Source organism: Crocuta crocuta, unplaced genomic scaffold (assembly GCF_008692635.1).
Source record: "Crocuta crocuta isolate KB4526 unplaced genomic scaffold, BGI_CrCroc_1.0 scaffold369, whole genome shotgun sequence".
Lineage (NCBI taxonomy): Eukaryota > Metazoa > Chordata > Mammalia > Carnivora > Hyaenidae > Crocuta > Crocuta crocuta.
This window is the reverse complement of record NW_027529441.1, coordinates 43,558-58,381: the sequence shown is the minus strand read 5'-3', so window position 1 is coordinate 58,381 and position 14,824 is coordinate 43,558. Positions and strand designations below refer to the sequence as shown.

At 46.5% G+C, this 14,824-nt stretch overlaps 1 protein-coding gene across 1 annotated transcript in view; it reads left to right on the top strand.

Annotated features, from left to right (window-relative positions):
* HUNK (hormonally up-regulated Neu-associated kinase) overlaps positions 1-14,824 on the top strand; it is a 73,154-nt gene that overhangs the window by 41,105 nt on the left and 17,225 nt on the right. Inside the window, exons 5-7 of the mRNA XM_077760191.1 lie at positions 564-691; positions 7,481-7,616; positions 12,749-12,911. Coding sequence (XP_077616317.1) covers positions 564-691; positions 7,481-7,616; positions 12,749-12,911 — 427 coding nt within the window. The remainder of the gene's footprint in view (positions 1-563; positions 692-7,480; positions 7,617-12,748; positions 12,912-14,824) is intronic.

Here is a 14,824-nt window from a genome sequence, read left to right as displayed (position 1 = left end):
ACAAACACAAACAGAATTCAAGGGAATAGCAACAGGCCAGTTTGGGGTATGAGATTTTTATTTCAAAGGGCTGCAAAGCAACCAGGCCTGCTGGCGAGGCTGTGACTTGCCTTCTGTGGCAGGGTCTTGCCCTGTATTTTTTTTGTCTGGCCGCCTCCGGACTGCACCTTGTAAGCCATCCTTGGAAAACCACATAATGGCAAGATGACTTCCATTCAAGGTTCCTAGCATGCTCCTGGTATTTTTTGCATTATTTGGTCTGGATTTCCTTCCTTCTGGAAGGAAACGTGGTTTCCCTTCCTTAGAGGGTAGCTTTTGAAGTTCGGTAGACTCCTTTGATCGCCATAGGCCATTGTCCAAGTCTACAAGCAAGCTTTTACGCATGCCTTTCACTTTTGCTGCTTCGGTGTGGTGCTGAGTTTTCTAGAAAGAGGGCCTCTTGAGGTCAGTGTGCAGCGCACAGGGCTGAAGCTTCGCCAAACCTGTGCCCTATCTGTCTTCCCTTCCCTGGGGGGTGGGGGAGGCCTCATTCTGGTCTCATGCTTTGGTGTCTCTCTTTCCAGAGGCGTGAACATGTATGCCATGTTGACTGGGACCCTGCCTTTCACGGTGGAGCCTTTTAGCCTGAGGGCTTTGTACCAGAAGATGGTGGACAAGGAAATGAACCCCCTCCCCACCCAGCTCTCCACAGGTAATGCGCCCGCCGCCCTTGGGTTCCTGGTTTCGGGACTTGGTCGCCTACCAGGGTTGGTCCATCTGTGAAGTAGTATGTTTTGCAGAAGTGATATTAGGCCTTTTCCTAGGATTAAGCCGTGACTCCAGGGTGGTTGAGTTTCCCATCGCTAAGCAACCCTTCATCTCACCTCAGTCCCTTTCTTCTCCATTATAATTCTGAACACCGAACTTCCTTCTTCCTCCTTCTGCACAAAACACACATTTCGAAGGATCTTGGAAAAAGAAATGCAGTCTTGATTGTTTTGAAACGTACCATATTGTAATGTTGACTTTGAAAAAAGCTTTTATAATCACATTTCCGTTGTGTTTTCCTTAGTCAATTCCCTGGAAAGAAATATTAGATTCATTCAAGTATGGTCTGTGGTTTGTCTTGCTATTTGAGAGTTTGAGCCTGTTCAAAAGCGTTTAAATATATATAGTTTCAGTAACTTGATTAGACTGAATCATCAGGTGTGTTTGGAAAGTATTCTCAAACTTAAGATGGTTCACATTTCAGTAAACAGGTCGTATTAAGATTTGGCTTCAGATCCTGTAAATTAGCACAATTTCTTCTTTTGTTTGGGTCACAATTCACGTCAAGTTCCTGGCTTCAGGTTGGCCCTGGTAATTATTTAATTGGCTCCGTAGAATAAACTCAGCTTCACTGAGATAAGGCATGTGACCAGAAAAAAAAAATCATTTAATTTCAACTTTGATACATGCTTAAAATACATTTTACATTAAAAGCATTAAAATGCATTTAATTTTACTACTGTTATGCATTTTTCTCTTGAGTTTATAAAACATCCATGAAGCCAACCTTGAATTTATGTTTGCCAAATGGAATCCAAGCTGAAATGCATTCTCTTCCTAAAAAAAAAAAGTTTGTTTGTTTATTTGTTTATTTATTTATTCATTTTGAGAGAGAAAGAGAGCTCATGAACAGGAGAGGGGCAGAGAGAGAGAGAGAGAGAGAGAGAGAGATTCCCAAGCAGGCTCCATGCTGTCAGCACAGAGCCTCATGAGGGGCTTAAACCTGTGAACTGTGAGATCATGACCTGGGCCGAAATCAAGAGTTGGGTGCTTAACCAACTGAGCCAACCAGGTGCCCCATGAAATGCATTCTTGCATGTAATGGTCTAATTTGGTCTGTACTTTCATCTTTGCTAGGGAGGGTAGACTCTCTTGTGCCCTCCTGCCTAGAAAAGGCAGGCAGGGCTCACGTTGAATCCCAGTGAGATCCTGAGGGGCTGGAGAACTGCTTCTCATTGTTTTAGTCAGGGTGAGCCAGGTTATGCCACAGTAAGAAATAGCCCCCAGATCTCAGTGGCTTAAGACAACAAAGACTTCTTTTTCATTCGTACCACGTGATCTGTTGAGAGTTGACTCAAGAGTTGAGGGATTCTGCCCATCCTCGTCAGTCAGGGTCCCAGACTGATGGAGCAGCCACCATTTCAAACATACCTGGTCCATGTGGAGGAAGAGAGGAGTCTAGAACACCTCTCATCAGCAATTAAGTCTCCCACCAGTGTTCTGCTCACAACTCCTAACTTTCTGAAGCATGTCACATGGCTTTACCCAACTAAAGCCAATGGGGAAATACAACCCTACTATGTTTCTAGAAGGCAGAAACCCAGAAGTATCTGTGGAACGGCATGAGTGTGAGCCAAAGGCTGGGGGAGGAGGAGCAGATGGTCCAGCCTGTGATCGTTCTCTCGGTGGGCTACTCGGCAAGGCAAGGCCGGTCAATGAGCAGCCCAGGAATTCATTCTTAACTGCTTTAGATCCAGCATTGTTTTAACCCCAGTCATATTATCTGGACTCAGCGGGCTGGCCTCTGACTGTTTGCTGATAGTGAAAATTAACTTTACCTTAAAGAAGTAGAAGCCACACCCCTGAAGATGTTTAAAAACTAGTCCAGAGGAAATTCCAAAGAAGACGTAATGGAAATGTTCTGCATGAGCATCCCTGGGGTTAGCTCCTGCTCTGAGCACACAGCTCTGACTTTGGCCTGAAGCTCTGTGTGTGCCTTTTAAAGATCTTCGCATTCCTACAGGACTCTGTTGTCTTGGCTTGTCAAGCACGAACAAGCAAGAACTGCATTTCTCTATTTGATTTTCCAATTAGGGAATCTGGACTTTTTCCAGATTTTTTTTTTTTTTTTTTTTTTTTTTTTATATTGGGATAGAGAAGAATTTCTCCTCGACCAGGGCTTTACAGCTCAGTGCTAGGTACCAAGCACAGTGTTTGCACAGAACAGATGCCCAGGGAATCTAGGTCGCTTACTCTGTTGGCAGAGCGTGTGGCGCAGGAAGGCAGCCCACAGATCTGCCCTGCTGCTCAGGGATGGGACCTGACCCGACGCACTGGGCCCCGGAGCTGGGTGCTCGCTGCCAGGCCAGTGCACGTCATCTTAGCTTTGTTTACACAGTGAATGACTTCAGTTTCAGAGATCATTCCCATGCCTTCTGACAGCCCCCGGTTTCTCCAGCCCTTTGCCCTTCAAACCCTGCCAGGTTTACCTCTTCTCCTTCCCACCTAGCTTGCCCCAACTTCATTTATGATACTGCTTGTTTGTATCCAAACACACTCGCCTACCAGTAACCAGAGCAGCGGAATGGACAAGTTTAAGTGCTTTGTACGTTATCGTTTATTCTCATAACAACCGTGCAAGCTAACTACTCTTATTCCCAATGTATCAGGGATGAAACAGAGTCTCAATGAGGCTATATGGCCTCTCTGTTTTTGATTTTATGTCTGCTTCATCCCCAAACCTGGATTTCCTCTCTCTTTCCTTATTTTATTTGCTATAAGATGCTTCCCCTTCCTCCAGATTTGAGGGGATTACCTATTGTTTTTATGTTTTGAATAATGTCAAAATTGAGATGCCCAAATTGAAAATAGACCAGGTTCATTAAACGTCTTAACAGCACATCTTTAACTCAATTATCCTATCACTCATAGTTGTAATGATCTCTCCGTCTGTATTGTATAATAGTACAATTGGATTCAGTTGGGATAATTTTGGCCAAGTTGAAAAAAACACAGTGCTATTGCCCTTGTGAGTCCATGGTGCATGCTTCCAAAGAATGGCCCCTCACCTCTACCATGTAGTTTGAAAACTTAAGCCTCTGGGATCTTTCCAGTTCTTGCTTCTAGAGAGTCTCTCTCCGCTTGCTGGCACTTGCCTATCACGGAGTCAGGAATGCCTTTCACGGCTTATGCATTTTTCAGACAGTTTACCTTTACATCACTGTATCTCATGGATGGTACTCGTACATTCCAAGCAATCACTTCAGATCAAGAGGGTTTTGCACCATGAAATCATGGAAGTGAAGCCGAAGGTGAGTCATTCGCATTTGTAAGGGTTGAGCCGAAGCCAGTTTAAGATTTTTGAGAAGGTTCAACCGTCATCAAATACTTGTTCGTGATGCTTCTGCCTAGGAAGTGATAAGGAAGGAGACTTGGGTGGGGTTGGGACTCCACTCGCAGGCGATGGGCTGTACTGCTGCAAAAGGTCCGATGGCTCTGTCTGTGTCCTGTTGCCTTTTCCCTGGGCAGTGTCACGGCGCTTACACAAACCAGTCCAGACTCTGGAAAGCAGACTCCTCGTGGAGGAAAGCAGGCTTTGCACCAGAAGTGTGTATGCATATGACGTGGAGCATGGAGAGGGGGCTGTCTGTGTGGGTCCTCCCTACCCTTGGGCCTGAAGGGAGACCCCAATTCCTAGCTTCCTAGCTTAGAAGAATGGGGGGCGGAGGCACCTGGGTGGCTCAGTTAGTTAAGCATCTGACTTCGGCTCAGGTCATGATCTCACGGTTCATGATTTCGAGCCCCGTATCGGGCTCCATGCTGAGTGCTCAGAGCCTGGAGCCTGCTTCACATTCTGTGGCTCTCTCTCTCTCCCTGCTCCTCCACCACTCACACTCTTGTCTCTCTCTGTCGGGGGGGCAGGGAGCGGGGTGCAGTGACTGGCCATGCCTGCCATGGCTTTCCAGGAAAATGGAGAATTTTAATCCCTTTTGGGTCATGAAACCTAGGGATTTTCAAGACCCCAACACAAACTTTTTCAAAGAACTCTAACGATATTTGCAAAAGTCCTTTTCAGAGAGTAATGCAACATTTGTGATGTCCAAAGAACTAAAATTCATCAGTAGAGATTAGAACTAAAATTACTTGTGCTCATCAGCAGTTTGTGAAGATGCAGAGTGCGTAGTTCTGAAAATAGAACAAAAACGCACATCCAGTCTGTTCTTAGCTCTTCTGGTTAATCATACTCGGAAAAAGCCTGGCAGTAGCCCGGGTTGTATGGGTCCTTTGAGGGTAAGCGACAGAGATGTCTCAGAAACATCATGCATTCACAGCCTCCGCATTTCAATTCATTAAGGCTGCATCTTTTTTATTTGATCAATAGAAGTCCCTGATTAGGCATCCAGATGACTCTTGCAACGTAGAGGAATCGAGAGAAGAGGAATAAAGTTTCCAAAAAGAAGAACCTCTTTTTTTTTTGGACATCTGTTTGCTTTTCAGACCATTGAAGAACATTTTAGGAAAGTTTTATTTGGAGACCCAGCTATAAAACTCCAAGAGTATTAAATGTACCCCATGACTGTCTACACGTGTTATTTTTACCTGCTACATTCTTAAAGAGAAATGACCTTCTGATGATCACATCAGCTGTGTGGGAACTCATTGGAGGGGTCACCTGGTGGCCTGATCCAATTAAAGTTGTTTCTTTTGGGTTGATTCTGGCATCGCCATCAGCCCCTCTTTTGATGGCTTGATATCTACACTACAGAAAATGAGTTGACAGAAAACCCCCACGGTTTTCTAAGGACGGTACTGAAATGACAACCCAAGCCTGTGAGTTTGTGGGAATTCTTAACAGCTTTTCTTTGTAAGGTTAGGTTATGTTAGAAAATTGAAAGATAGCTTTGGAGAGAAGGATAAAAAAGTTTGGAAACCAAACAAATAAGGATTGTCTTCTGGAAATATTAACGTGGTGTATTGGAAATTGGATATCATGTGCAAAGCTACATAAAAGAATGTTATTAAAAATTATTTTTAATGTTTTTATTTTTGAGAGCGAGAGAGCATGAGTGGGGAGGGGCAGAGAGAGAGGGAGACACAAATCAAAAGCAGGCTCCAGGCTCCGAGCTGTCAGCACAGAGCCCGACATGGGGCTCAAAACCACGAGCTGCGAGATCATGACGTGAGCCAAAGTCAGATGCTTAACCTACTGAGCCACGCAGGCACCCCAAGAATATTTTTTATAGTGCCAAAATGATATGACAGTGCTCTGTAAGATAAGCAGTACAGAATGAAAACAAAATCACAGTCCCACAACTCAAGCAATACAGGCCACCTTCATTTGGAAGTAGTCGGTCCTTGGCATTCTTTGTCCAAGTGTGTTCATGTATATTCTCAGGCTCGCAGTTTTGGAGCCTGCGACCTTCCTGTGCATTATTCACATATTTTTTCCAGGTCATGTAGTTGTCTCCATTATTATGATCTTAAAGGATGGAAATACCTCCTTAGAGATGCACCAGCCTCCTATTCCTCATGCCTGGCTGGACCTCAGGGCTTTGTAAATACTCATTTAATGAAAGGAGACCCAGGGCATTTGAAAAAATCACTTTGGCTTCTGTGTGAGATGGAGGAGAAGGGGGTTGTAGGGATCTTCTAGTTCATCTGTCGATTCTCATACCCTTTTCTTACGTACCACGCTCAGCCGAACTGTCGTGACTACAGCGAAGTTGAGTAGGCTGCCAAATAAAAACAACACAATGTTGGCAACACAGCATGCCTAAGCACCCCTGCATTTTGAGGGGACGCACAAAATGAAGGAAAGGGCCCGTCAAGTAGATGTGGTTCTATAGTGTGGTGCTTACTGGAACTTGGTACACAAACCAGGGATTTAAAATTTGTGTTAGAGCCTGGGTGGCTCAGTCAGTTAAGCATCTGACTTCGGGTCATGAGTTCGAGCCCCGCATCGGGCTCTGTGCTGACAACTCAGAGTCTGGAGCCTGCTTCGGATTCCGGGTTTCCATCTGTCCCTGGCCCTCCCTTGCCCGTACTCTGTCTCTCTCTCCTTCAAAAATAAATACACATTAAACAGAATTTTTTTAAAAATTGAGCTACAGAGTTTACTTACACCATAACCCAGACTGGCCCTCTGACTGGCCTGGCTACCCATATATGTGGGCTATAGTTGATTTGGGTGCTGCGTGGTCAGTTCAGAGTCTGGGGACTCAGTAGATGGCCATACAAAATGGCTTTAAAAGAAAGGACCAGAAAGAGAGCAGGACCTCCCTGGGCCTCAGGAGACTGTGTGTCAATTGGTGAGGGGCAAGACAGGGGGTATAATTTTGAATGCCTTCATTCTCTGGTTCCTTTCCGAGAACTCAAAAACCCACTTTGAGGATAAGCGTTTTTTCTTTACTTTCTTCCATCCCTGTATTACAAGCCTGCAAATAGCACGTCTTTCTGTATCACCTTTAGGGATGGAACGCGAGCTAAGACCACAGGCCATGGCGGGAGGTGCAGGGCATGGGGAGAGACCCGAATTGGTTCTTGCTTTACATGCTCCAGCTGTATTCCTTGGACAGATACCTTAAACTCTCCGGACTTGGGGCACCTGCAGATCCAGGGACTAGGTCAAGGCTGGCAATGACTCAGGAGCGGTGGTGGGGCACCTGCTTTGAGTCTCGGGGGCATCTGCGTTCAGCCTGTAACGTGCGTGCGTGTCTGCCAAATGTCTTCACAGGCGCCATCAACTTCCTGCGCTCTCTCCTCGAACCGGACCCTGTGAAGAGGCCCAATATTCAGCAAGCACTGGCGAATCGCTGGCTTAATGAGAATTATACGGGCAAAGTGCCATGTAATGTCACCTATCCCAACAGGTAATCAGGTGCACACAGAGGGGTCTCTTCTTGGGCCAGATGAGGCAGTCTTCTGAGCGCTGAAAACTTGTGAACTGGAAGCTGTATATGACTCAAGGAAAAGCTGCCCTTTCCCCGCTCTGCGCACAGTAGGAAGTGTAGACAGGGCCATCCCATGTGGGTGTGCAGGGGGCACCCAGCAGAGGGTGGGTGGAAGCTGTGATCTGCACCACATTCCCCTTGTCAGACTTGCCCCAGGGGTCTACATCTTCCGTCTTCTCCGAGTGCCACCTCTTTCTACGTCACACAAACAGACCATTGAGGCTCGCTGTGGCCTGAGTGTGTGAGTGAGTATGTGTGAGTGAGTGTGTGTGTGTCTGTGTTTGAGCATGTCTGTGACTGTCCNTGCCCCAGGGGTCTACATCTTCCGTCTTCTCCGAGTGCCACCTCTTTCTACGTCACACAAACAGACCATTTAGGCTCGCTGTGGCCTGAGTGTGTGAGTGAGTGTGTGTGTGTGTGTGTGTCTGTGTTTGAGCATGTCTGTGACTGTCTGGTTGTGTGTATGTGCGTGTGTGTGTGTTTGTGAGCGTGTGTGTCTGTGAGTGTATGTGGTTGTGTTTGTGTGTGAGACCCGTTCACGAGCTCTCCGGCCTGCAGAGTCCAGTGGGACTGACCCCCTCCCCTTCCAAGCCACCCCTTAGGCTCCTCCTCGGCCACTTGTCTGCTCTGATGTTTATTTCAGCCCCGAGTCCCTTGCCTTAGAATGTTGGGGGTGGGAGGCAAAGGCAGTAGAAGAAGTCAGTCGCTCCAGGCCATGTTTCCCTGTGCACTTCCTGTGAAGGCCACGCTGTAGCAGCGTCCACGAGGAGAATGCCGTGGGGCAGGCTTGCGGGCAGGGATCCACAGCAAGGAAATGCTGAGGGGCACCTCGTGATGGCCCACACGTCCCCGTCACAGCTGTACTGACTATAGATTTGAAAACAAGTGGAAGACATTTTTTTGTACTTTCTTTCTACTTATTTGACATATTGTTAACTGACCCGAGTGAAGGAATGAGGACCCTCACCTTGGTTCCCTTAGAGCAAACATGAAGACCATGTAGGACAAATACCTGCCAGGACTGGGACTCACATTCCAGGTCCCAGACCTGCTCACTCTAGGCTGAAGCTCAGATGAGGACAAAAGGACCACCAAGGAAGGGAGACAGATATTTACAAGATGTCCGGGAAGGTCTGGAAACATCCACCATACCTTAGGAAGGCTGTCACGCTGAACTCTTTAAATAGGATGGGCAGTCAGGGCTCTGTCTCGGGGAGTAAGTTCTAGAAGAACTTAAGAGGCCTTGGGCGGAGTCTGTATCCATGCCGCCATATTTACACACACCGTGGCTGAGGTGGTTTCACTCAGCCGCCATCTAGAATTCTAGCATTTGACTCACGAGACGTAATTTAAACAAAGTCTAGTTACTTAGGTTACCAAGGGAACCTGAAGCTCATTTCCACCACTGGTTCCCCTTGGCCCATACCTGAAACAGACACCAGAAAGATACCCTCCATGTGAGATGGAAGGTAAAGCCGAGGAGCCGTGCCTCATTACCAGTGCTCACAAAGGATGGCAGCACACAGGTATGCCGTCCGCTAAAGGAGGGGGCACTGGTGACCGCCACATGAGTCATTAAGCTAATGTGCTCACTGCCTAAATGAGTATAATCAATCCACTCAGCATGGCAGCCATTGGAAGGAAGCAACGGTGGTATTAGAAATACCGTCTTTCCCTCCTTGATGGCCGCGTCTTCATTCACAGCGAATCACTCCGTGGCACCTCACTCTGTAGCTTTTCCGCAGGTTGTACACAGGCCCCTTGTGGATTACAACTCAAACCCAAGTATCACCTGCTCTTTTCGTCAGATCAGAAAGTTTTGCACTTGGACTTGGTCGGAAGCATAAAGGCTGCACCTGAACTAGTTGGATCGAGGCAGTGGTTGAGACACAGATCATGTGTATCAAAGAAAACAGCAGCTCATGTTCTTCTGTTTATCTGTGGCCCATTCCTCATTTTGTCCCCGAGGCAGATTCATGTTGGGGTTTTAAAGTGCTGGAACCAGAAATCAGAACTTGGGGGAGGCAGATGTTGTTTACAGCCTTTATTTTGAAAAATGTGTAAGGCAAAAGAAAGCATTTTGGATAGTTCTTTATTTTTTTTTTTAAGGTTTTCTTTTTTAATTATTTTTGAGAGAGTGCAAGCAGGGGATGGGCAGAGATGGGGACAGAAAGACAGATCCATGCTGACAGCAGTGAGCCTGATGCGGGGCTTGAACCCTCAACTATGTATGAGATCATGACCTGAACCCAAGTCAGACACTCAACTGACTGAGCCACCCAGGCGCCCCGACAGTAATTTTTCTGGTTTGACCAGCACATAGATTAATAGAGTAAGAACATGTGATCAGGGAAAGGAATATAGGCTTTATTATAAAGTATGTTTTACAGCTTCCCAACATACCTAGCCTCAGGTTTTATTATTTTAGACGTTGTTAAAACTGTTTCACTTTGGGGAAATAGATAAAATAAAGGGTTATGTTTTATATCACTCTTCTGTAAAGCCTTTTGTTAAGTCATTTGGGGCTCCAAGTTGATCTCCAAAAAGCAAGAGGAAAATGTCTTTAAAAGTATGCTTTTTATATTCATGCCAGCCAGTCAGCAGTTTTGCTGTGTGCCAGGCTAGCCTCCCTGTTCTGAGAGCAGATATTTTTATGGAGGTGACCTTGTCTGCCTTCTGCCCTCTCCCTCCTGGGGCCTGGACAGTGTCCCACCCTTCCAGTTAGCTCTGCAGATGGGTGGGAGGGAAAGGAGGTCATTGGTAACCCAGGAAAGAATTGGGCCAGAGTGGTCCAACACGAGATTTAATGCGAATTTACTTAGAATTATGCCTCGTGTTCTGGAATGTTTGACTAGTGACTATATTATCCAAACAGAGGGAGATGATAAAAATTAAATAACTGACATTGCAGAATACCAAATATACATGCCACTTACTGAATACGTTTAAAATAGGGGCACCTGAGTGGCTCGGTTGGTTGAGCATCTGACTCTTGATTTCGGCTCAGGTCATGATCCCCGGGTTGTGAGATAGAGCCCTATCTGGGTTCCCACGTGTAGACTGTGTGCATGTGCCCACCCCCCCTTGTTCTCGCTCTCGCTTTCTCTCTAATTAAAAAAAAATAGTACTCTCTAACAAGAGAGTCGGCAGTGTCTTTGGCAGAGCTATATTTCTGAAGACAGTGGAATTGAAGGGCAGAGAGGGAGTGCCGGCCCCCGCTTACTGCCCCCTTTCACCTCCCCCCTTCTCCTAGAGAGCTCTCCCTTCCCCTGTTTGCTCCCGGCAGAGAGCAGGCTTCCAGGATGTTGCTGGGCTGATTGGCCACGGGCACCTCGTGTAGCTCTGATCTGATAGGCCAGGGGCAAGGCCATGAGGCTGTGGTCTGATTGGCCAAGGACAAGGAACAGGGCAGTCATCTGATTGGCCAGGAGCAGGGCCACTCCCACGCAGACATTGCTGGGTAGTTTCCAACAATGGAGTCTTGTGCCTTAGTAAGTGCTTTGGCAAACTTCACATAATTGTATGATTTTTTTTAACAAACGTTATATTTTACCACTCGTCGTGGGTGTTACNCTGATAGGCCAGGGGCAAGGCCATGAGGCTGTGGTCTGATTGGCCAAGGACAAGGAACAGGGCAGTCATCTGATTGGCCAGGAGCAGGGCCACTCCCACGCAGACATTGCTGGGTAGTTTCCAACAATGGAGTCTTGTGCCTTAGTAAGTGCTTTGGCAAACTTCACATAATTGTATGATTTTTTTAACAAACGTTATATTTTACCACTCGTCATGGGTGTTATGGTCTGAGGTCCCATAAAAAAATGTCTTTAGACCCTTCGGGGTGAGGGGTGGGCTACAGAGCTCTCCGGCCAGATGTGCTTGCCTTCTGCTCAGAGTGCCCCGTTTGTATCTCTCTTAAGGGATTTAGAAAGTTCTATTTGATGATGTACCAGTTACCAACACACATACACTCTGTATTCCTCAGCCTTTCCTGTCTGCATAGCCATTCGACGTGTCTGTTTATTTGAGAGCTGGTGAGTGTAGAGGTTTAGCATCTAGACTCTGAGCTGGGCTGCCAGGGTTTTGAATTGTGGAGCTGCTGCGTCCTGCCTCTGTGACCCAGGGCAAGTTACTTCATAGCTGTGGGCCTCAGTTTCTTCTTGTAAAATGGGGAAGATAATAGTACCTATTCATAGGATTGTCAGGAAGACTAAATGCATTTATTTCCTCTGTTTCCCACCGGAATGTAGACTGCATGAGATAGGGGCTTGTTGAATGAGTAGATGAACGAATGCCTGGCATTCATTTCTTCCTAAGGAGTTTATCTTCATAATATTCCTGTGAAGAAGCTTTAATCTGTCCTCTGGGAGGACCCTATTTAACAACCGAGCCCCAAACTCCTATTTGTGAGCGTGGGAGCTCACACTGTTTCTTGAAACACAATCTACACTGGCTCCTGAATGTGCTCCTTTCCTAACCCAGCTTACACCCAAATCGAGTGTGGGCTCCACCTGTGTCCAAGAAGTACAGTTTTAGAAAACAATGCCAGTTTGTAAGCAAATTTAGAGACACTTGGGGACATATTAACATAATCCAGGCATTAGAGAATACTAAGAAATTATTAAAGTTCCGTTGGGTGCGTGGATGGCATTGTGATTCTGCAGATGTCCTTGGATCTTAAGGGTGCACCCTGGGGTGTTGAGGAATGAAGCGTCATGGTGTGTGTGATTCAAAATACTTGAGCAATAAGTAAACAAAGAAATAAATAAATGAAAATATGGCAAAGTGTTAACAGCAGTATATTCTGGTGTTAGGTACACAAAAGGTATTTACACTCTTCCCTTCTACTTTACTGTGTGAAATCCTTCATCCCAAAAAGTCAACCCAAAGAATGAGTGAGTTAATGAATGAATGAGTGGGTATGACTGTCCCCAAGGGCCTGGGGTAAGGAGGGGGGCTGTGCTTTGTGCCGCCATGTTTGTGACCCGACCAAGGAGGATCCAGAGCCTCTTGGTGGTGGTGGTGAGGTGACGGCTTCTCTCTCTGCTGTGCAGGATTTCCCTGGAGGACCTGAGCCCAAGTGTGGTCCTTCACATGACAGAGAAGCTGGGCTACAAGAACAGTGACGTGATCAACACTGTGCTCTCCAACCGCGCCTGCCACATCCTCGCCATCTACTTCCTCTTAAACAAGAAACTCGAGCGCTATTTGTCCGGGGTGAGTGGGGCCCTAGTGGAGGTTTTCTCGGCTCCCCATGGAAAAAGGAGCTCTCCTTACACCCAGAGTGTTTCTCAGTTGTTGACACTTGATCTAAGCTGTTAATTTGAACTAATGGGAGGCAGAGTTTCTGAATGTGGGATAAAATAGTAGCAAAACCTGCTTCTCAGGTAGCTCAAGCTTTTTATCTGAGGTGTTTTTCAAATATCCTCCCCCAGAGTTAAGCCCTGGGCGGCACTGTGAGAGAGTCAAGCCTCTTTTCTTTTTCGTTTCTCTGTTGCCTTTTCTGTCTACAGCTCCTTGGGTTCCCATGTTAAAGGCATTGGGGTTTCTGTGGTCATAAAAGTTGAGGAGCAGTGCCTCTCGGGCATTGATCTCGAAAGCAGGATTTATGAGGAAGGCATTTTTTATAGTTACTTCTCCCGAAGGTGAAAATGAAATTGAGCTTTACTGGCTTGACCTTGGTGCCTTCAGTCCGGGTGACAGTGTAACAGGTATCCTGTGCCCCATGGGAGACGCAGTGGGAGTCTCGCACCCTCGGGTGGGGTGGATGGTGGTACCCTCATGTGTTGGTCGCCTTTGGTCTTCCACCACAAGAGTTCATATGTGCCTAGGGAAGGAATTGACATGCTTTGGTATCTACTTTTGACTAAATCCTCTCTCTCTACTTACAAATTCTTCAAAGAAAATTGGATCAAAGGCAGCTTGGTTCTGCATACCACCCCTGTTTCTCCCACTCAGAGTAGAGGAGACTGACCAGTTCTGACGGGAGGCCAGCCTGTTAATGAAATTGAGACTTGTCTGGAAGCCCGTCGGAAATTTTTTTTTTTTTTTAATATTTTTATTTATTTCTAGGAGAGAGAGAGAGAGACAGCGTGAGCAGGGGAGGGTCAGAGAGAGAGGGAGACACAGACTCTGAAATAGGCTCCAGGCTCTGAACTGGCAGTCAGCACAGAGCCCGATGCGGGGCTCGAACCCACGAACCGCGAGATCATGACCTAAGTGAAAGTTGGACGCCTAACCGACAAAGCCACACAGGCACGCCCGGAAATTTGATTTCAGGTCCATGGTCATGAAGGGTGACGGTCACCCTGTGTATACATACCTGTGTGATGGTATGGGGCCGTCACTGTTAGGAACACATTTAGAAAACAGAACATTAAGAACTTCTAGAGCTTTTTCAGTACTCTTGAAAGTCATGTGAGAGCCAACCGGCATCTCACAAAATTCCACTAAACAATAGGTGTAGAAACTTTTTGTGAGGTTTCTATGTTAGAGCTAAAAATGATAACCCACCTACACCTGGGGAAACGATATTCTCCCTGCCTGGCAGAAATGGCCACACAGTAAGGCCCAGAAGACGAGATGGTCAGAGTGTGTCTCTTTCACAAACAGATTTGGGAGAGGTCTACAAAACATTGCTGAATAGACGGAGAAGCTCATCGGGAGGTTTGTTGAATGGTTGGATGAGAGTGCAGATGTTTCTAAGCTGACTCAGCTTCGGAAATTTGCTAGATTTTGCTCAAGGGGAAATTATCCACAGAAGTACCTTTTGGGTGAAATACCAACAGAAAAATGTACCCGAGAAGGATCATTCTCATCAGTAAAAGGCTCTAAAAAATAACATCAGTGTTTTATGCGGGGGAGGGAGGGAATGGGAAATGCATGTGCCGTGTAAGCAGTGCTGGGGTGACACTTCTGATGGGGACGAATATGCGGCTTTGAGACTGGATGTTAGCGATGGGGTCATGGCCACAGGAGAGCTGCTGCGGGAGAGAAGTTGAGGCCAAAAAGACAGGCCTTTTGACACAGTATATTTTTTATATCATTTTGTTCTGAGGAATGATTAAGAAAATCGCTTGTACAGGGGCACCTGGGTGGCTCAGTCGGTTGAGCGTCCGACTTTGGCTCAG